This window comes from Parus major, chromosome 5 (genome assembly GCF_001522545.3).
Source record: "Parus major isolate Abel chromosome 5, Parus_major1.1, whole genome shotgun sequence".
In the NCBI taxonomy this organism is placed as follows: domain Eukaryota; kingdom Metazoa; phylum Chordata; class Aves; order Passeriformes; family Paridae; genus Parus; species Parus major.
The window spans coordinates 56,148,647-56,171,752 of NC_031774.1; the positions used below are offsets into that span (position 1 = coordinate 56,148,647).

A 23,106-nucleotide genomic window follows, 5' to 3' on the forward strand; every position below is an offset into this window, starting at 1 on the left:
GAAGAAATAATTATTGCATGTACATCTCAGCTTTGATTTCATCTTTGTAACTTGGTCTCACAGCAGGTGAGCACGTACAGACCAGGGGTCTGTGCTGTAATGGGGGTTGTACCTCTGTAATTTCCATGCCCAAGGCTCCTGCTCCCCTCCACAACCTCCACAGCTGCAGTGGAGCAAGGTCTGTGCAGAACTGTCCCTCTCTGCTGCACCTCACCCTTCTCTCAAGTTAAAGCATGTGAGGAGCCCTATACAAACATCATCCATTTTGCAAGTGGTTAGAAATGCTTTTCCTTCTCCATGAACTCATATCTCCTCAAGGAAGAGGCTACAAACCTGTCATACAGCTTCAAGCCCAGCAAAGAGTGCAAAGGTATGCCAAGGAGCTACAGAAAAATCATCCAGCTTCCAGAAGAACAGGAAAAAGCACAGAAACATCTCCCAGAGCATCTGGGTTCTGAAATCTGCACTGAAAAATCATCTCAGTCTGCCTGTGGCAGAAGCTTGAGGATGTAACCGATAAGAAGTGCCCTGTGAGTAATGAGCTCTTAAATCCAAACCAAACCAAGTCACTCTGTACCTTTAGATAAGGTTTAGCACTCTCATGGGAGAAAAGCTGTCCTTTTGTGTTACCTGTTGGTTGACAACTCAGCTTTCAAGCAGCTGGCCAGCTCTGCAACTCCCATTGCAATAATGCTACAAATCATTTAAGTGCTACCACTTTGGATCAAAATTTTAATGAGGCACTAAACCCACAAAAGGGGCTCTGTGTAACATAATTAAATAGAAAGGGCCTAAATAAACAGTACAACAAGTTACATTATAGTTGAAAATAGCTGGGAGGCAAAGAAAGGAGCATTGAAGATGCATGATGTAAAAAGGCATTTCACAGAATGCAAACACTAAAACTTTTCAACACGCACAAAGAGTAAAACACTACAAGCACATGACTTCCCTTTGATTTGGAAGAATCTGTGTGGGGCACAGGGCATTTGTTTTTTTTTTTTTCTTCTGCTAGTCAGCACAATGAAATATTTCACATGGGAACCCAGTGTCAGAGAGCTATTTGTGCTTTGGAAAAAAATAAATACTGCAGGAAACAGGTAAAGTCAGTAGGAACATCTGGTTCAGTCAGACCACGGGATGTTGGATCACGTCTCCAAAACACTGGGCAGTGCTGGGACTCCTCAAAAGAGTCTTGCAAACAATCAGCATTGTAACAAGTCTGTTTGGCTCAGGGCTGCAAGACACTTGTTTCATGCTCATGCCAACTCCTCGAATCCACTGCAAGCGGTGACATTCAGGCTGAGCCAACCAGCTCAGCATCCAATGCTCTGTCTGCATCAGCTATTTACAATATCATGTTTGTTCCACCCCTGTCAATATTTGATCCAAGAGCTGCAGAAGTCCTACAAACACAGGAAGGTTTCAATTTCACATTAAGGTAACATTGACAGTGGTGCTGCTGTATCGTGCAAGTCAGTGCACTGCTATTCCTTGAGAATGAAATTACTGGTAAACTTGGTTTTCACTTAATTTCCTCCCAGTCCTCTCAGCAACCTTTCTCCAGAGCCACAACTATTGCTGCAGTTCTGGGCTGGTGAATGAAAAGTTTCTAAATTCATCTTGGTTTATCATTGGAAGGATCCCCTCTTCAATGGGGGTCAGGATGGGCTCCTCTTTTATAAAATCTGGATCAAAGTTGCTCACGTCATCTTTGGATTTCTGTCAAATGGAAAACACAAAGGAAAGACACATGAAAAGTGTGTATCATCTGCTTGATCCTGGTTCTGCATCTGAGTGCATTGAACCATCCCTTCCATAACCCAGGCTGAGCTGACTGAGAACCTTTTCTGGGCTTGGACTGGGAGCAGCTGCCCCCACAGAACTTCTTACACAGCAAAGCCTTTTCCAGCCTCTGAAGGTCTCTGACAGGGAACCCCCTCTCCAATTTAACTGACAGCAACTCTGGGGGCTTCCCTGGCCAGACATGGCAGGGCAGGGCACATAAATCAGTCCCTCCCCTCAAGTGTCTGCACAGACCCCGTGCAGTTATCAGTTGTGTTCCCAACTGGCTGACTCCTTATCTGCAGTGTTCCAGCTGGGTTTTGGGGAGGGGGGGAGGACACTCCTCTTAGTGCCAGCGATTAAACTTATAAACTTGCACAATACTGAATTACTGGGCCGTGGGAAGACAAATGGCTGGCCTCCAGGTGCTGGATTCCTTGCTGTGTGCCACAGAGTGGGGCTGTTTAGAATGCACACACACAAACCGGGTTTGTGGCACATTTTCATGAGGCGTGTGTTTTTCCTGCACCCAGAGCAAGATATTTTATTGACATTGAGGTCAATAAAATTTATTGACATTGAAGTCAAACATTCCCAGATCCTGCTCAACTCATGGCAGACTAAGCAGGCTCCCTTAGCCTTTGATTCAGGCTAAGGGGCAACTCAAGATTCTACTTTTGAGCCGTCACACCTCCGCAGGTACCTGATCCTGCACCCAGTGTTCAGGGAGCAGGACTGGGTGGACCACTGCCACTGAGAGGTTGCAGAGTAACCACAGCATGAGACAAGCCACCCCAGGCAATAACTTGGAAGACAGGGAAGCCACACGACAGCCCTGGAAAGGCTGGCCGTGAAGAGCAGCGCTCCTCTGTCAGAGCATCCTTAGGGCTGTGTGGCACCACTGGGGACAGCACTGTGTCCTCTGCAGCCTGTCTGCCAGTGAAGCACCCACTGATGGTGGCCTGAGCAGGGAGCACTGTGCTGGGTACTGAACAGACACAGAGACAAGGGAGAGACAACCCTGCAGTGGAGGGGTGAGTGGAGTGAGCAGGATGAGGATTACTTACCCTCTTTTATCTTTGGGGCAAGCCAAAGGGTACTTGAGTGCCTAACCTGCTGCAAATGCTTTTATGAATCTGCATCTTTTCACTGACCTGCCTTTGAAAATCCAGCATGGAGGGGAAAAGAGGTGGCTAACCAGGTGGCCAGCCAGCAGCCAAGCCAGGGCCAGAGGCCTCACTTCCCTTCCTTCACCTCTTTCCCGTCTCACAGGAACAAATCTGCTTATAGAGCCCAAAAGAGGAAAGAATCCCGAGGGATCCCTTTTCCCCAGCCCCTCTCCCCACGTACAATCCGGGGCCTGAAGGGAGGCTCCATCTGCCGCTGGTTCAGCAGGTCCCAGTCCAGCTCCTTGAAGTAGGGGTGCCGCAGGATCGCGCTCTCGCCGCCCAGCCCGGGGCTGCCCAGCCGCATCGTGGGGTTCTTTGTCATGAACTGCAAAACAGAAAGGGCTGTTTGTTCCCTCCCATCCGCCACGGCCACGGGAGAGGGACCCATTAGCAGGCACACAAAAGCTTGTCCTCAGCTTTCCTGTTGAACCCAGTTGCTGGCCGGACTTCTCAAGTTCCTTGTAATGGAAACGCCTGCAAGGAACTTGACTCGTTCCCCAGAGGAAGAAGTCGGGGTGTATTTCTCCCTGGTCCTTCTGCTTTTGGTGAAATCCTTGATTACCACATTAAGAAAGTTGACTTGCATCATTGGCAATATTACAGATATTGCCCAGTGCGTTTGGTCATTATTTGTTTCTGTGTTAATTTCTCAGGAGTACCAGCTTGCTCTCAAACGCCGCCCAGCAGCCAGCCAGGCTTTGGCCCGGAGTCAGTCCTGAGCTGTGCCTTTTTCCTAAACCTCTCCCTGCTGAAGCACTGCCAGATGCCTACGCTTCCCTTCCTGTCATCTCAGGAAACAGAGGAAAACGGGCAAGGCTCTGGCTTTTAGAGCCCTCTGACCCTGAGCTGATGAGAGCAGACAGGTGACTCTCTCGCTGCTGAAACGCCAATAAAAGATTTCATTTTGTAACATTTTTATTCTGCTGCTGGCAAAAAGAAATCTCAAACCTCAGCCAAAGTGCCCTGACTTGCCAGGGAGCAATGAGGAAATCCATACATCACACAGAATGGTGTGAGAGGGCCCTGGTGGGTGCCTTTAGGTCCTGATGAAAATGATGAAGTGTTAGTGCTGTGGATATTCTTAAAGGGGAGGAGGAGAATCTTTTCCTCAGGAAGGAAAAGAGCTGGTTGGCTTGTTAATTTAGGATTACAGTTCTTGAAAATTCAGTAATAAACAATCTTTCCCCTTCTCTTGAATATTTCTAAATTCACTGGAGAAATCAGGTTATGTTTAAACTGGGAAAATAGCTGCTTTTATTTGCCTATTGAAACAGCAGCATAAAGCAAGCTACACTCCGGTGGAGGTGTCCAGACAATTTCCTGGAAGATGAAAGAGCATTATGTTTAGCAAACAGCTGAACCAGCCAAACCAGACAATCGGTCACTGTTTTGGGAATGGCCAAGTCTGCTGCATCTCAGCACTGGGGAAATGAAAAGAAGGGGAGGTGCGGCCAGAGACCAACTTCATTCTGACTGCAGGAGCCTTTCACAAGCTACAAACTCCCCTAGGATAAGTGGATAAAAGGCCTAGTCATTCCCCATCCAGTGAGAAGGTGGGGAGGAGAAAGATGACTGCCTGATTTACAGAATTCTCCCCAACACCCCATTCTGAGGGGGCTATGGGGACAAAGAAAATGGGGCATCTTTAGCTGACTCCTTGCAGGACCCCAAACTCTGCTGGCATCAGCACAAACCCCCCAGCTCCACCCTGACCCCCTGAGCCCTTTGAGGTCATGTGCTGCCACAGGATTCCCCACAGTGGAACCATTTTCCAGCACTCCACCCAAAACATCAGGAGAAAGAGCTGCCGAGTGCACCCAGATTTGTACAAGGAGTCACCAGGACAGGAACAAAGCTGCTGCAGCTGGGCTCTGCCCATCCTCCTCTGGACTCTTCGGCCTCTGGGGATGCAGCATTTCCAGGGGCAGGCCCAAGGACAAGAACTTCTGTGTCTCCCCAACCCTTCCAGCCTGTTCTCCCTTTCTACCAGCAGAATTTCAACAATTTTTTTCCCAAGAGACTTCCCCAACATTTCTGTGGGACAGTGATAACCCCAGAAATAGCTTGGTTTCCAAACAAGAAAAGGGTCAAGCCAGAATCTCTGAGAGGCCTGGTTCAGACAAGCCTTTGCAAATCTTGAACTAGGTTTCTTTGTTTTGCAAAACAGACCAGAAACCTCCTGGCAACCCTGTCTTCCTCTAGAAATTCATTTTTTGTCCCCAGAGATGGATATCTGCAGTTCACTAGCTCTTATTTGCATTGCTGGAACACCTAGAAAGCTCAAACAGCACCAGAGCTTGCTGGTGCTGGGAGTGGTATAGACCAAAACATTCCAAAAAGGTAAGAAAAAAATGGAGAAAAGATCTGGGAATACATCACATGTCTCCTGGCTCCTGCCCTACCACCACCTCCATTACACCAGGAACCTTCTGTTAAATATGGAAAGGGAAAAAATAATCATGAAAGCAAATAAACTCTGAAAAGGACTGGCAACACATTTTGCTTGGGTTCCCATTCATGCCCAGCCATATAAGACCAAAACCTGAACCCAACTGTCCATTTCCAGAGCAGTTCAGATATAAAAGTGTGTTTGCATTCCTATTTGCTTGATGTATTCCATGTGATGCCAAAACTGCACCAAGCAAAGGCATCCAATGCAACAAGTGAAAAGCCAACATAAATTCATTCCTGGCTGCTTAAAACACCCTTTTTGTTAGGGATTAGGCAAAGGCCATCCCTTAAGGTGGGCTGTTTTGAGGTCTAAAAGAGTAGAACAACATTCAAACCAAAACTGTTCAAATTTGAGTGGCCAGCTCTGGTTTGTCCACTGGGCCCAGAGATTGGGAAACCTCAGCTTGATAACTCTAGGCACCATCCATCCCACAGTGGATGCCTGAAGGAAGCAGAAGAGTGAAGGATTCAAATCCATCCACTGCTGGATGGCTCCTGAAACCAGGCTTCCACAAAACCCCTCTGAATTATTCCTTGCCTCCAACAGGAATGAGCTGACCTGTGCTCAGTGCTGCTGCCTGTCTGGCTCTGTAAAAACAGGGCTGTGAAGCACAAGGGGCTGCAGTGACCCCACAGCATCATAAACCTCTCTGGAGAGGACTCTCTAAGCCCGTTTCCCAGGTACAGGAAGCACTCAACACAGGCTAGCAGGACCTTGAAAGTGAATTAAAGACCATGCACTCTACCAAGAGTATGAACACAGGGTGAAGAGGCTCCCTGTTCATGGAAAACTCACACTGTTCTTCTTCAGCAAAAATGTGGCACAGGTTGCCCAGAGAATGCCTCATCCCTGGAAGAACTCAAGGTCAGGTTGGATGGGGATCTGAGCAGAGTGACATGTGAAGCACAGCCCTGTGCTCTGGGCAGTGCAGCACCATGGCAGCTCCTGTGGATGCACACACACCTCTGCACCCAGGGGCTGTGATGGAAAACCACAGGCTGGCCATGGCTGCTCCTCCCTTACATAAAATCTCCTGGTGAGTTTTGGAGGCAGCAGGTCCATCACAGCCTGGTGAAGGGGCAGTGCTTCTCTGGGAAGAGGCTCCAGTCTTTATGTGGGCTGAAAAGCAGGAGTGCAAATGATGACTCCAGCAGAGACAGCACTGATGTTCTGCACTTGGAACAGTTGCCTGCTTTGCTACAAGATGTATATAAATTGACAGAAAGAAATTTTTGAAGCCCGCTTCTATTAAAATTAATAACAAAGCCTCTCAAACACTATTTGAATTCACCAGGAATTATTGCACTGACACAGAAATGGATGAATTTTCAGTTTGTGTTGCCCAATAGGCAGAAAATACCAAAGGACTCCAATGACTTCTCAAAGGCTCCAAAACCCATGAATCCTGCTCCCTCCCTGCCTGAGGCAGCACTGACATTTCTCTGCTGCAGCAGGGCAGCATCTGGCCGACCATCTCATGCTGTCTCTGCTGTCTGATGGCACTTCAGCAAAGCAAAGAGCTCAAGATTTCTGAAAAACTTCATTACAAGCTTAATCTCCATCTCTGAAAAGAGCACCTGCAGCCCATGCCCCTGTCCTGGCCACGTGAGAGGCTCTTGTGCAGCAGGAGGGGTGATGTGCCATGACTGCACAGACACTGTCCTCTGCACACACAGGGGAAAGGTTTTCAGAAGTGCAGCTCCTCTGCCCCATGATCCCCTTGGCTGCACTCAGAAACAGCTGGAAAATGTCTTACAAAGTGTTGGCTGTTGCTGGCATTCCTGGGAAGGCCAGAGTTGGACACTTGCTTCACAGCTTTGATAGCACTCAATGTCCTTCCAAGCTCAACCCTCCAATGCAGGTAGTGAGAGATGCTCAGCAGAAAGTTTTTTGTGGAAAGATCTCATCTCCTAACACTTAATTATCTCTATTTTTCCACAATAACCATGAATGCAGCACAAGCCTCAGCCTCTGGCACACAGATGAAGAAATGAAGAAACACAAAGAAATAAAAAAATTAACAGTAACAACAACAAGGCAAACCAGAGATGTTCCTGAACAAAAAGAAACCCAAATCCAAGATGCCTCCCAGCAAAACCAATAGTAACACTATCAAGCTCCAACCTGAACCAGGCTGTCGAGCCCTTGCTCTGTGACCACATCCAGCCATGGGAAATTATCCCATTCCCAGGGTAAGGAGCCCCTTGGGAGCATCCTCAGACTGGGATCCTTTGGGCTACACCAGTTTGCTGAGCAGCAAACTGGAGCAAGGCTCTCCCTGACCTCAGCTAACCCTCCCAGCAGCACCACAGCAAAAACCAGCTGCTGGCACGAGCCAAAACCATGACTTCACGAGATCATTTGAAAACCTTTGCTGAGAGAAAATGCAGCAAGCCATGACAAGAAATTAAAAGCTGGGGTTTAGTCCACAGAGGGCCCGTGAAGTTACAAGGAGAAAATGCTGCCACAGCAGTGTCAGCCACTGGGGAAAACCTGGGGCAGCCCTGGGAGCTGAGCCTGCAGCAGGTGAGGGGGATCTGTGCTGGTCCTCCCCTTCACCCACAGCTCAGCCCATGCTGGAAAGGGCTCCAGGACTCCTAGGACACTGGGCAAGGCTGTAGTGGACTCTTCCAGCGCTGCTGACATGCAGCATTACAACCTCTGTCTCCAGAGGCTGAGTCTGCAAATCAGACAGCCTGGGAGTCACTGCAGGGATGTTTGCACAAACCAGCCATTTCCTTGCTTTAATTTCCTTGAATTACAAGTCTCCTTTCTCAATACTGGAATCCCTGATCGGCTTTACACAACTGATGTATGCATTATTTGCATCAGGACAATTAATTTCATGAGTAATATCACAGATTACGTGAGTTTGCATCACATTCTAGGAAAACATTAACAAGGCTCCATCCTGTCACAGGAGGGCTGCACTTCAGGAAGAGAAATACAACTTTCTGCTCTGCCAGTCCCTTCACACTGTCAGCCATCTGGACACGAAAGAAATCATTCTTTCTTGTACTAAAGAGCCTTTTAGACACACCAGTTCCCACCAGGACTCTGGTGTATTTACCCCGTGAGAGAAAGCCTGTGTCCCAGGAGCTCATCTTTCAAACACAAGCCCACAGCAGAGAGGGAGGATATTCCCCATCATACAGGCAGGGAACAGAGAATAAGAAAAATTCATCATTTTATTTTGCCAGGAGCCCAAGGGCAGCCTGTCACAGAGAGGATGGCAGTACCTCAGTGTCACCTCCTCTGCATCACACCCCATGCCTCACAGGGCCCCTACTCAAATTGTGGCTGTGTAATAGGCAAGCCAAACTGTTAAAAGAATGGAAGATTTCCCTGTTTATGGTTTTAAAATTTGCCTGTTGGTGTTTCTCCCATGTTGGTACCAAAGTAAAGAGCAGCAGTAGCAGCAGCAGCACAGGAGATTAATGCCCCACAGCCTCTCCTCCAGTAACGAGGGAGAGCAGGAGATCAGGAGATACCCAAGGTGCTTCTCTTCATTAAGATTCATGAGCTAAACTAACAGGGCAGAAATTAACTGGAAAGGAAATAAGATTTCTCAAAGATTCATTTGATCTGAGACAAAAGGGAATCATTATATAAATAGAGCAATTACTCTAATTAAGGCTTCCCTCCATGAATCTCTTGACTGAATGCTGCAGCTGCTGAAAACAGTTTGGCTGCCTATTATGTAAGGCAAACAAACCCACGGTCTGGGGTGTCATTAGCCCTCAAACAAAGGAGAAGAAAGATGGTTCTATGGCTCTGTCTGTTAATGCCTGTATTATTTTTAATGACTGGAAGCCAGCAAATTTTTTTAAATTTTTTTTTTTTTTTTTTTTTTAATATAAAAAGCTGCTCATTTTGAGCCAGAATTGTCTTTCGCTCTCCTGGGCAAAGCTCTCATCAACCTCCACCCCAGTCCTGTCAGGTGATGCTCACAAATGTGCCTCATTTTCTCCATGCAAGACCAACCCAGGGCTTGCACACACGAGTGGGTCACAGGAGGTGAGGGTGAAGTACAGCCCAGTTGCACTGAGAGGTGTGGTCAGAGAGCTGTCCCATGGAAGTCCTTGCACTTCGGGCAGCTCAGCCAGTGCCTGGCTGTGGGTGTGAGCCAGGCACTTGGAGGCTGGAATCCTCTCGACCTTCCCTGAGCACTGTGCTGCTGAGAGCAGGCCTGGAGTGACCGTGCCTCTCTCAAATGCCACCTCTGATTCATCTGAGGATTTGCTCTGACAGCAGACTTAAGAGGCCACGTGGTGTTTCTGCTCCTCTCCTGCTCACAGAGGGATCAATTGCTGGAAGCCCTGATTGCTACCAGTGCAATCTGCTGTGGTGCTGAGCCATGATGTGACCCCACAGGGCATGGGTACCCCCAGCTGCAGTCCTGCCCACACAAAACTGGGAGCAGGTGAAATCCTTCAGTCCAGAGAAGGTCCAGCAAGCACAGGGCCAGGGTTCAGAAGTCCAAGACTGCCCTGAAAGCATTTTAAGGAGAGGGGGGAGGAAGAGACAGAGTGTGAAATATCTGTTATCTCCTTTTCCAGATAAAAAGGGGAAGGGAGGTAAAAACAAGTCTTCAGCCCAGCTCCCTAAAAGCCAGAAGACTGTAACAATAAGCATGACAGCAGTCACATGTCCAGTGTGCCAGCCTCAGGCAAGGAGGACAAAATGTCAGTGCAGTGGGTATTAAGCAGATAAATTTGATCTCCCTTTCCCCTGCTGCAGAAATGGCTGCTCAATGCTGCCCAGACAGAGCTCGAGGGAGCAAGAAGGATTAACTGGATTGAAAACAGTGCTGAGCAAGAGAATAGCAAAATAAACCAAGGTGGGCTGACTAGCAAAATAAACCCAGGTGGACAGAGCAACTCCCATGTGGGACAGACACATCTGGCTCCGGATCTCCCAGTGGTGTAAAGTGATGAGACTTTGCTGACTGCCACAATGAAATGCTGCCTGAATAGCTACAAACCTCCTCACTGTGCTAAAATCTACCTGTTTCCTTGCCTCTCCCCACCCATCAACAACTAACTCATCAACACTAATGCAGAATAAAAAGGCCACAAGTATCAAGTGCACTGGCCCCTGAGGATAACTAGGGATTTTTGACACTTCTGCTCTTGGTACTTCTGTAATTAGTAATAATAAGTAGACACTAACTTCAGTCACTGGCTATATGGAATACTTGACAAAGGTTTTAGTCAGGATGACTGACCCAGGCTGTGCTTTAGGAACTGAGGAGTCACCCCCACAGAGGTCACCAGCTGCAGGGGCTGCTCAGACAATATCAAAATCCTGCTCTTGGTTTTCAATTACTGCAGTCAGGCTACAGGTACAGCATGGGGAAATGCAGGTCCATTACTAAATCAATACATCAATCAGAGTAGCACAAACATGAAGGAAAAATGAGCATCACACTTATTAACAGACTGGGAGCATGATCCCGCTCTCATTTTAAGCAGGAGTAAAATCTCCCTTGGGTTGCAGGGAAAAACAATTAATCCTTTTCTGATAGTCCTGTCAAGAGGAACTGGGAATCTGTTACACAACCCTGGGTGGTCTATTTACATAGGGCCAAGTACAAAGGGGACTAAAGTGCCCTGAACAAACCTGTAAAGTCCAATTAAGAAAAAAAAAATACTTCAAAGGAGCCTTTTTTTGTAGTCCTGGTTATATTTCAATTCTTTTAATTTTAAAGTTCCTGAAAAGACACAGCATGTCATAAAGTTCAAAGCTGCAAGGATGAGTAAGACCTAAAGCCCTGGGTAGCTCAGTCAGAGTTTTGTTCCCTCTATCACAGTGTGAAGACCTCCCAGCTAGATGGACTGGCCCCTTCAGCCAGGGGCTGCACAGCCAGAGCTGGCCCCATCATACAGCAATCATTCCCATGCCAGGTTGGACCCAGGTTCTCAAGGGAATCCTTAGGATTCACCACAAGGCTGGATTTTAATGGACTTTACCAAACCCCTTTTGTGGGTCTTTAATTCAGTTTAGATACAGCAGAGCTGAGGAAGGAACCTGGGCCACAAGTCTCAGGCTCAGACACGGGAATTGCTCCTTGTGAGCACCAGGGAGTGAGGAGGAAAAAAAAGATGGGGAAGACAATGTTGGCACTATGAATACACCTTCATTTCCCCCATCCCTGGCAGGAAAGAGGAGGATGAGTCACACTTGATGTTACAACAGGCTGGTTTAGGAGCTTTTTCTGAAGTAAATCTGAGCTTGCACGCTGAAGACTTAAGTGAGAAGCTAATTTCAGCCTGTTGGAAAGGGAATGGTAAAAGACCTAATGACTATTTCAAGATTAATTTGGCCTTGGCAAACTCTATACAGATATCTGTAGTTTTCTTCCAGAGTGAATTATTCAGAAGATTGGGACTATCACTGTAGGGAAGAGAAGTGCTGAAGAAAGGGGTGTGATCAATCAACAGAAGAGATTAAAATCACTGGGGAAAGCTGTTTGTTGTTTGAGAATTAGGAGAGAGACAGCAGTTACAGATATGGATGTACAAGTGCAGGCAAATTAGGTAAGAAGGAACCTGTGGTGGGGCACAGCCTTGTCACCTCACCACGGTGTGTTTATGGCAGAAAAAGTCTAGGCAAGAGATCACTTAAAACTGCAGAACTCCTCCCCAGCTGGGAAACAACAGGCTCTAAAGCCCTGCTTTTGCAGCAGTGGCTGTGGAGCCAACCAGGAAATGCAAGATGAAAGCATTTCTGACAAACAAAATAAAGGAAAAATGTGTACACAGATCCAGCACGGAGCTTCACAGAGAGGTTTAAATATCAGCTTCATTCTGAAAGCCAAAGCTTAATCAAATTGTGCAAGAGAATTTATGGAGACTGCCAGCTCTGAAGAGATGCCAAGGAGAATAATTTATTGGCATTTGGAGGCACTTTTAATATCTATCTGCCTTTGTTAGCAGGCTCCTCAGCTCTGAGGATAAAGCAATGAGCTCATCCAGCTCCCTCTTTGATTTCAGCAGGTCCACCATCGTGCTGTCCCTTTTCCTTTTGAACTTTGCCTCAAAAATACATCTGGTTCATTCAGAAACAAGTTCATTCTGCCTATTCCAGCGCTGAATGTGAAACAGATTATCTGCCTTTTTCTGTCACTTGGAAAGGAAGAACCTGACCCAGATCAGCAGGATACAAATGCAAAGGGGAGACCCAACTTGTGCAGGATGACACAAGGACATCAGCAGCATCTGGCTGCCTCTTTTCACTCCTTGGAGGTGTTCAGGAGAGGGCTGGGAAGCACAAACACTGGGGTTTGGTCAAGTTTACACAGGGGCCAAACTGACTGCACAGGACTTAGGGAAAAGGTGAGGCATGAAGGCAGCAGAAAGCACAGATGTTATAGTGAGTGATGTGCTCAGGGAGGAGGCAGAAACCCCTGTGGTATCTGAGCTGGTGACAGCTACTCCTGACCTCCCCCTACCCAGGGGTGCTCAACCCCAAACAACTGCAGAGTACCAACAGAATAAACTTCTCCCAAGTCCAGAAGACCTCGCCCTCCTGCTGATGTCAGGGACGAGCAGCTGCAGCAAGGAGGCAGCTGGGATCACCCACACCTCTCCTGAATTCAGACATCCTCAGCAGCAGTTTGGAAACAGCCCTTTCCCCTCCACTCCTCTGTCACAGCAGGCTATTTGTTTTGATTACATTAAAAAATCTGCCTCTAACTCTTTCTGCAGTAAGAGCTCCATCCCTTTGCCTCCTCTCCTCATCAAGGCATTTTCAATTTGCCCACAGTGGTGGGGGCCAGTCTGGTTCAGCACAGAGAATCCACCATCCACAAAGCCTTTCAGAAAACAAGGGGTCCTCACTGAGGCTTTGGCACTCAGGGTGGCACCCTTAGGGTGGGCAGCTCACTGCTCCCACAGCACAGCTCAGGGCTCACTTTGCTTTCTCTCCTTTAGTAAGCCCTGGATGAAGTGTCCCAGGGAATTTTCTTTTTTATCTGCATGTGGACACTTCCAGTACTTAAAGCTTATAAAAACCTTATAGAGCTTATAAAAAAGAGGGAGAGGGACTTTTTACACAGGCAGATAGGGACAAGGGGAACAGTTTTAAACTGAGACAAGAGATATACACTAGCTATAAGGAAGAAATTCTTGACCATGGGGTGGTGAGGAACTGGCACAGGATGTCCAGAAAAGCTGTGAATTATCCCTGAAGTGTTCAAGGCCAGGTTGGGTGGGGTTTGGAGCAACCTGGTCTGGTGGCAGGTTTCCCCACCCATGGCAGAGGGTTGGAATTAGATGGTGTTTAAAGCTCCTTCCAACCCAAACCATTCTGTGATCGCTCCAATCTTTCCTTCTCAGCCCATTATGTTAAGTGCCTGCACAGCCTGAATCTCCAGGGGCTTTGCTGGAGCTGTTATCCTGCATCCAGCCAAACTGGACTGCTCTGTGCATTAGCCACGTGGGACATGAGCAGCTCCTCAGTATTTCATTGGAATGACAACTTGTACTTCCCAGGGAGTCCTGGATTCAACTCATACACACAAACATAGTAATAAAATTTATCTCACTTTATCATCATTTAGGATTCCTGAAAAATTATGGGAAACACTGCTCCTTTTCATGACAAGGATGGACAAAAGAAGGTACCCTTCAAATACAGTTTTTCCTCACCTAGTATCAGCTGCAAACTTAGGGAAGAAGAAAACCATACACATGAATACACTTTCCTAACTTCCACCGAAGTTATTTCTATGTATGCACATGGATACACATAGGAAATCCCAGCTCCCTCACCCTGTGGTCTGACAGCCAGAAACAAGTCCATAAAACACAGGCCAGGACCACAAATCAGAGCAGGACCCTGCTCTTTCTGGCCCACAGAGCACTGTCATTGCTGCAGCTGGGTCTGAAGCAACACTCCCAGACAGGACAGCCTCTTGGAGTTAATCTGACAGTGAAAAGGGGATTTTACAGAATTCTGCAAGAACAAAGGCTCAGTGGTGTCTGGGAGGGGAAAAGGAACTCAGTGACACAAAGCAGGAGAGAGTTCACTCAACCAGACCATTTGCCTTTTCAGTCACTTCCAGGCTGCTGTTCTCTAGAAACACAGATCGAGTTTTTCTTTTGCACCCTTGGCACTGTAGTGCTGATGCAATTTTTCTCATGCTTGCCCTCAGCCAAGCTCTTTCACTTTCCCACCCTTCTCACTCTTCACACTAATCCTGGGGCATTTGGGCTCCCTGGTGCCGTTCCACCTGTGCTGAGAGAACACAGGCTGCTAAAACCACAGCCAATTTCCTCTGCACCTTCCCCTTTTCTTGTCTGGTGTTTATTTTTCACACAAAAGCCACTTGGAGGTGGATATAACCACTTCTGCCCACTCTCTTAACTCCAGAAGTGTTTTTCTCAAAACGCATGTCTTTAACCAGCTGGAGGAAGAACAGGCTTTAGTCTCGCTTGTGTCCCCAAAATATAAAGCTACGGGCGAGGCTGCCTAAGCCTCACTTTTGAAGGGAGCATTTCAGCTAGGCCAGAAGTGTTTCAGAGCTTCATTAAGATTGGGGGTTAGCACAAAAATGCCAAGAGGCATCCTTGGCTTTAGCAAAGCCAGCTGTGACAGGAGTTTGGAAATCCAGGGGGTAGAAGGCAGAGCAGTGCTAACACTTCCCTAGGGAGATGCTGCTTCCCAGCCCCTGCTGTTACCAGGCTCTGAGGGTGAAAACATCTAAGCTGCAATTGCTCATCCAAATTTCCAAGCCTTTGGGCCAAGCACTGCAACTTGAGATCACCAGGCCGTGGGGTGACTCAATAGGCTTAGCCCTGCTCTCCTCATCTGAAACCATGCTTGGAAAGGAAAATCCCTGCAGCTTTCCCTGGGAATTTGCTTCCCATTACGCCACCAACTTCCGAGACCTGATTTTCAGTGTGTCTCTCCATTCTCCCCTCAGACTAAGCTGCCTGTGAGCCAGGCAGTGTGGCTGGATTGCCTTTGAGAAAGCCATGCACAGAGTGAGTGAAGCATGCTGCCAAACCCCAGCCTGCTTATGGGAAGCAAGAGGATTGTATTTCATTTTGCATTTCACTCAGCTGAATCCCAAAGCTTCAGCCTGCCTGGAAAGCTCCCCTCTCTGTTCCAGCACTTTTTGGTGATGACAATTAACAAATTCAGAATATTGATATGCTGTAACAAAGTTATCTCTGGCTGCAGTCTCCCTGTAAGAGATTTGGTGCAGCAGCCTCTGCTCTCTGCACACTCACAGTTTCTCCCTCTCAGTCTCTCCATGATCAGACCCTGGTGACTGCTCTGTCAGCTGATGGCAAAGAGTATTTGAAGGAATTCATTTGACACACACAAACCCAATAGCTCCTTGTAAGTGCCATGAACTCCTTGTAACTGCATCCAGGGAGGGCAATGGAGAAATCCTTTTCCTTCAGGAATTAAAATCAAAGGAAAATTTATGTGTAGAATAAGCTGAAGTGGTCTGAATCCATTCAGCAGCAATTCTCCTCTTTTGCACTTTTACTACTCATACAAGCTAATCCATGCCCCGTTTGACTTGCCCACACAAGCAGAGGAGAGCTCAGTTTGAGTCCTCTCCTGACCTGAAGCATCAGTACCTGAATTTCCCAGTGACACATTCAGACAGGGCAGGGTACACAAGTGAGAAGTTCAACTTTCCTCCCCTGGGAATAGTGACTCCATCAAACCCTGCTGATTTACCTCTGTCCTACTCCCTCCCCAGCCCTTCAGGGGAAATTACAAGGACAAAGAAAAAAAAAAAACCAAAAAACCCAAACCATTAGAAAGGGAAACAGATAAAAACCTTTTTTTTCCTGGAGCACAAATATTTCTGCTTTCAATTCTATACAAAGTTCCAGAGCACTGAGGTTAGTTTTGTTTTCCTTGGTACCAGTGTTCACAAACCCTCCAGGAACACCCAGTGATGTAAATGAGGTCCTAAGAACATAGTTTTGTTATTATCAAGAAACTGCAAAAATGAACAGGGTGCAATCACCAGAAATCACTTGGTTTCTGATGGGGGAAACTGGTGAAATGCGATTATGCAAAATGAAAGCCAAACGAGGCAACAGCATCTGTGAAATGAGTATTGAAACTTACTATCCTTGTTTAAAATGAAGCTCTTTACAAAGGCAATTGGATCAAGTGCTTTCTAAACCTAGATATATCTATTTGTAGAGCATCTCTAAGCACCTACACCTAAGTGCATCTTCCTAGCAGAAGAATTTGATTTTCATTCAGAGCTTTGTACCATTCAAACTCGGTGAATTCTAGTCCTGTTCAAGGTTAGACACCACAACTTTTAGTGAGGGGATAATCCAGTTATTAAGGCTACCAAGGCCTTAGCTTGCAATATAAGAGAATCCAGGTTTAATTCCCTGATTGTCCACAGGCTTCCCATGCCATGTAATTACTTACAATCATTTATGTCATTGAAGTAGTTGGATGCTGATTTTCCAGAGCTCTCAGCATCATGGTTAGGAAGCACTGTCACAGCTCTAAATCAGAGAGCTCGAGTGCATATTTTGTTGGAGAGAAACAGAATAGCAATTAGAAGATGATCATTTAGTCATAATGCTGCATCTAAGAGAAATATTAGCATCAGAAAGTGTGTGTAAAAAATTCTACATATTTAGCAGCTAGAAAAATCTCTTGTCTTTCTCAAAAAAACCCCCAGGTTTACCACTCTGTTATACTAACACCTAAAAATACTGACCAAACATTATCAGTGCACTGAAAATGTAACACCACACTGAAAATGTAACAGTGATAGCATTTGTTTATATTCAAAAGAAATCCATGTCTTTGTGTGTGGCTTCCATTTTAATCTATAGCCCCAAACAATCTCTTAATAGGATGTTTCCTTCCCACTAAAGCCAACATGCTCTGATGCTTCTTTAGAACTCAGTGTAAGAAGGAAAGGAGGGAGGAAGGAGCTCTTCCAGTGAACAGCAGCCACTGTGAAGCTGCAGAAATTCAGCCTGCAGCCAACTATCACCAGTGCTGTGGAATCAGATGCAGCAATCACCTCCAGGTAGCAGCCACACTGAGGAACTGAAGGTCCAGTGAACATCTCAGTTGTCAATTCCCACTAGTTAATCCCAAGACTCCTGGTGAACGCCCCAAATCTCAGCCGTTTCCCCCAGAGCAGACACAGTGTAGTGCTTCTCTTGAGCAGTGCATGTGCATTTCAGAGAGGCAGTTCTGACTGCATTTGTTTGTCACCAGCAACACATAATACAGCAGACAAGCAGAGGGGCTGGAGAGAATTTTGTCTGGCAAGGAACCAGCAGTTAATGAACTGACTGGGTTTTGGAGATGCTCAGCGCTTTCTATTTAAATTCTCAGCTCCCTCCTCGATTCTGGCCCTCTTCCTCCAGTTCCCCTCATCATGTTCCTTGTCTGTTAATCACAGAAGGAACCTTAAGCTGTTAAAATTTAGGCTCTGAACACAAACTAGAGCAGCCTTGGGTGACTGCAGCTTGCACTGGCTGTTTCTGGGAGGCCCTATCAGAATGAGGAAAACACTCATTTCATCAAGAGGCTCAAACACAAATGATATTTTATTACACCCTGAGGTTCCTGTTATAACAAGCATCTACACGACCACATTTTACCTCCATCTCATAATTATGCAATGTACCTGCAACAAATCCACTCCTCTAGTACTTGTCACTGCAGAAGAGGAATTGGTACTTAAGAGGTACTTGGGAGTCCCAGTTCAACCACATAAACGCTGCTCCAGAAGCTGCAATGAGTCTGAAGTTCATGTTTATATTTAAAATATGTAGTGAGTTATTTCCAAGACCCAAGAGAGCCTCCAGAATCACAAACAATTAACTCTGAGCACAACTTGTGATTTCAAAGCTCCTCTTACTCCTCCAGGAGTGGATTTCATTGTCAGCTGATTTCTGTAAAATTTATCAGATATATTTGCAGCTAAAGGAAGTTGTTGCTTGACTCATATACAACAGAAACCCTTCAGCAGGAAATTTTCAGATTTTAGCTACTAAAAACTCTCCTCTTTCCCTCAAATGGTCCCATCATTGACTACCCCAATTCGTTGGGTCAGTGCTCCATGAGTTTCTATAAATTACTACCTTATCCAATTACTTCTTAGATCCTCAATTACCATAATATTTACTGGTATCCACTCTTAAATGCTTCTTTGTCCACAGTACTTTCTCAAAAAAAGGGAATATGCTGTTCCTTCTCTTTCCAAAAGGTTCTCAGAGATATCTGGTGATGTGATGAGGGCCAGGAAGAAGTCAGTAGCAGAACAGCCAAATTAGGTCTCTCAGTTGATAGGTTAACATTCCTGTCACAGAATCACCTTTTGATTCTTTACAGAAAAGCCAGGCAGATCCAGTGCATTAGGCTCACACACAGCCCAAAATCTTAAAAGCTTAATTCTCATGTCCCAGGCAAAGATGTGAATAAAATAACTCATGGAAAGAGTTAGGAATATATGGCAGGACAAGGACGGAGTGACACCAGCAACAGCTCTCCTCAAACCCTTTGCTGTACAGATCCATTTTTATCCCCCACACACAAAAATCAAACCCCTGTCTTTGCATGCAGACAGGCAGCAACCTTGGAGGACACTGGCATCACCAGGGAGGATCATCAGGAAGCCTTTACTTCTTGGCCATATGGTTGCTACTGATTAAACCCTGTATTTACCTGCTGCTTTTGTTCTGGGAGATGACCACACACTGTCAATCATTAAGCAAGCAGGGGAATGCCCAGACACACAGACAGGCTCACACTGCCTGCCAAGTTGGCTACTAAACCATACAAAGGCCATAACTATGCAAACATACTTAAGTGTGGCAGTATGTTTTTTCTGTTTACTCTTCAATCTGAGATAAGAAGAGGGTCAGGGTCAGGGTCTCACGTGATTTCTATGTGTCAATATCCCAGCCCTGCTCTCTTTTGCTGGAATTAGGCTGGAGAAAGCTAGGAGAAACAGCAAACAGCCAAAGGAACTCACTGCTTTGAGGATTGCCACTGCATCCTGCTGGAGCCACGTTGGGTAGACGACTTCATCATTCAGAATGGCCTCGAAGAGGTCGTCCTCATTCTCGGCCTCGAAGGGCGCGTGGCCGCACAGCATCTCGTACAGCAGCACCCCCATGGCCCACCAGTCCACATCGGGGCCATACAGCATCTCCTGCAGGATCTGCAGCACACACAGGAAAGAAACACCAACCCTGAAGCTTCATATCGGAGCAGGGGAGGAAAGAAGGATTTGGAAACGGTGATACAGAAGTTCTCGCTAGGAGCACTCTCTGTTAGGCTGGTGGATGTCCAGCAACATAAAGTGATCTCACTTCTGGGAACCCCCAGATCAGCACAAAGGTTCATCAGATGCTTTAAGCAAGTCTGAATTAGCTTGTCTGGGTGTGGTAGTTTGGCATTTAAGGGAAAAAAGTGGGAAGTTAGTGCTAAAAACCACCACACTGGGTCACCTGGGAAGCAAGCCCTTAGAATGATGCTGGGGTTGAGCTGGAGGAGAAGGGACACTCCAGCAAAACTGGCTGAGCCTCAGAAGCAGCTGAGCAGCCACATGTGTGAGCTGACATTGCCTCCTCCTTGCCCTGGGAAGAAAACACCTACCTGGCTCCAGCAGTAAGGCTTTCAGCTGGAGAGGGGAACCAGTGTGAGTGTGGGAGAATGGTGCTAACATCAACCCCAGACAGAAACTCAATTGTGTTGAAGGATGTGAAACCTTGTCAGAACATCTGGCAACATCTGGAGGGCAGCTGTTCCTTAAAGAGGTGTTTATTAATTTTGTAGTGAGATTGGGGAATGACAGGGAGTGTGAAGAGGTAGAAAAAGGAACTGTGTAATGAAGGAGAATTCAATCTCCTTTCAAATCAATCTGGGACTGCATCTGTATGTGCCTCTCAAGATTTTTGCAGCTGTATTTCCATTTTTCACCTCACATTTTCTATAGAAAAATATAGGTTTATTTTGGTGCATACAGCAGCCTGAAGATTTACTCAGACTTTACTTCACAAGAGGCTGATAATGCATCTAAGGAGGAAACCTTGAGTTCAGCAATGAAAGAAGGCAAAGCCAGAGACACTGTCATTTCCAAAGCTCACCTACACTTTTCACATGGTGGCCATTTTCCTGACCAAAGAAAGGTTTTCTGTACCTCTGGAGCGATGTAGTCTGGCGTGCCACAGAAGGTGGCTGTGGTGATGCCATCGTGAATGCCCTCTTTGCACATCCCAAAGTCTGCCAGCTTGCAGTGCCCCTCATAGTCCAGCAGCACGTTGTCCAGCTTCAGGTCCCTAAAATGAGAATCATTCAGAGTCACTGTGTGCTTGGAGCAGCCCCACACAGATGCAGGCACCATCCCAGGCCTCAGAAGCTCAACCTGCAACCTGGACAAACCTCATCATCATAAAGAAATAAACAAAAGGTGGGCAGGAGAATTTATTTTGCTTCATCTCTTACAAAAGGGAAGGAGGAAGAAGCATCATTCTGCCAATGGCATTTAATGCAGGCAGGTGCTGCAGGAGTTTGCCCACATGGGTTTCCAAGCACACCAAAAGCCTGGCTGGCAGGGCTCCTGCTTGTTAACTCTGGGACTCACTGGAGCAGAGGTTGCCAGAGCTGTCAGATTGGGTAAGGATGTTGTGATGTAGCAAAATGCTGCACACAGGCCACATTCAGATTCAGCAAAGCTGCACTGGGGCAGACACTGGAGCTGGGGAGCAGAGCAAGGCCTCAGCAGAGGGAAAGTATGTTCCCTGCTCTCCTGAGGTGCTGGGGCTTCAGTCCCAGATCTCCTTGTGATCAGTCTGACTGATAAACCCCATCTAGAGCATTATCCAAGCTGAGAAGAGAAGAAACTCTCTACTGACATCACATCACATGGGCAGGGGGAATCTTTGGGCAGCACAGGATGCTTCCATCATAAGGCAAAGTCTTAAAGTCCTCCCAGCTGTTTCAATTCCAGCAGTGCACTAATATAAGCAGAGTACATCCCCAACAGCCCTCACTGGAGTGGGGACCTCCTTGTCACTGTCACAAGAGACCTGCAGCCCAACAAGCTGCAGGGGGACAGTTTTCCAATACAAAACCTCTAACAGCCCGGGAGCTCCTCACTGAAAGCAGAGCTGCCAAAATGACAGAGCCCTAACAAAGCTTATCAGCTTGCCTGCCCTTGAGATTGCCCATGGGAATAGCCTGCAGGAACACAGCCAGAAAGAACGGGGTCATCTGCAGACTTGGGCAATGCCTGCCTAAAAATACACCAGCTTGTAGCACCTCTGCTTTGCAGCTGCCAGACAAGGTCCAGGCACCACTGCAGATGCAGGAGAGGAGCTCTGATGGAGCTCTGAGCAGCACAAACAGGTCACAGTTCATTTTCTGAACTGTCTTGGGTGCTGGCCCATGAGCTGTCCAGAGCCATCACAGCAGCACTGTGACAGGTGAGGCCTTGACAAAGCCACCTTCAAAGTCACTCTGATGCCCACATCAGGATCAAAAAACTAAATACATTTTAGGGTCTCAGAGCCCCTTCATGCTGGATCTTGCCCTGTGGCAGGATATTTATTTCTCTGGGAAGGGGGAACAGTAGGGAGAGTGGTAATGTAGGTGGTGACATCTCCCTGTCAATATAAAAACCTATGGTTGAGCTGAAATCTGAATCTAGCTTGATCCTGTTCATCCTCCATCTATGATCCTAAAGTGAATACCAGGGGGTTGATGGCTCTGTAGTGCACTGGCATTTCCACAGGCCACAGGACTCCAGACAGCCCTCCCTCAGCCACACTGCTGCACTGGAAAGATCAAGGACACATTGTGTAAGACAATCAGAGACACATCCTCTCCTAAAGAGATAAGGAAAAGTATTCTTAGCCTCTTTTGAATGGATGGGAAATCGAAGGATGGAAGCTAAGAAATTTTCCTCTGTCCCCCTGAGAAAAGGCTGAACACCAGCTTCCTGAATTCCAGCTTGCATTTAATCACAAGATCACACATCCTCTCTCTTCAAGATGGCTTGGCAACACAAGCCAGCAAAAAGCCTTCTGCAACACTGCTGCCCTTCCTGGCAGGCCCACAAGCTACCCAGTGGCCAGTGAAATTTGGATGCCAAGGACAGTGCCCATGCCTGTCTCACGCTGCAGTGTTTGCTCTGGGTGGGATGCTCAGCAGGAGACACTTATTTTTTCCTTTCTGAGAATCACAAATGATGGCTGTGGCATGTGGGCAAAGGCTTGTCCTGGAAAGGCTTTAGGCGAGCACAGGGAGAGGCTTGTGTGTGGTTGCCCCTGACAGCTCATCTTCAGCAGTAGTTTACAGCCAAAGCTCCTGTTGCTCTTCTCTGTGGTTCCTGGCAGGGTAAGGAAGCCCTCCAAGCATAAAAGCAGGCCTTGTTTTCAGGAATCTGCCACGATGTGGCTGGAACGCACAGTTTATTCTTGGCTCGTGTTTAAATGCAGCAAACACCTTCTCGGTCCTGGGCAGTGCTGACTGTTGTGGTGTGCCCCTAAAGATACAGCTGGAAGGGGAATTTTGGTGGACTCACTTGGAGATCCCCCTAGCAAACCTTCTCCTGTTCCCTGAAACATCCACCACGTCCTGGAAGGCTTTGGGAGTACTTCAAAATACACCATCCTTACATCTGAGCCAGCAGAAACACAGTCACAGGCATGCAAGAGCAGAGGCAAGAGACAGCTA

At 46.9% G+C, this 23,106-nt stretch overlaps 1 protein-coding gene across 2 annotated transcripts in view; it reads right to left on the reverse strand.

Moving 5' to 3' along the window:
• Nucleotides 1-703: 703 nt before the first annotated feature.
• The window catches only part of PRKCH (protein kinase C eta), a 113,293-nt gene continuing 90,890 nt past the window's right edge, over nucleotides 704-23,106 (reverse strand). For both annotated transcript variants that reach the window (XM_015632185.2, XM_015632187.3), the window contains 4 exons: nucleotides 20,570-20,708; nucleotides 19,400-19,588; nucleotides 3,136-3,279; nucleotides 704-1,722 (listed from right to left, as the gene is read on the reverse strand). In XM_015632185.2, coding sequence (XP_015487671.1) covers nucleotides 1,576-1,722; nucleotides 3,136-3,279; nucleotides 19,400-19,588; nucleotides 20,570-20,708 — 619 coding nt within the window. In that variant the 3' untranslated portion in view covers nucleotides 704-1,575. The remainder of the gene's footprint in view (nucleotides 1,723-3,135; nucleotides 3,280-19,399; nucleotides 19,589-20,569; nucleotides 20,709-23,106) is intronic.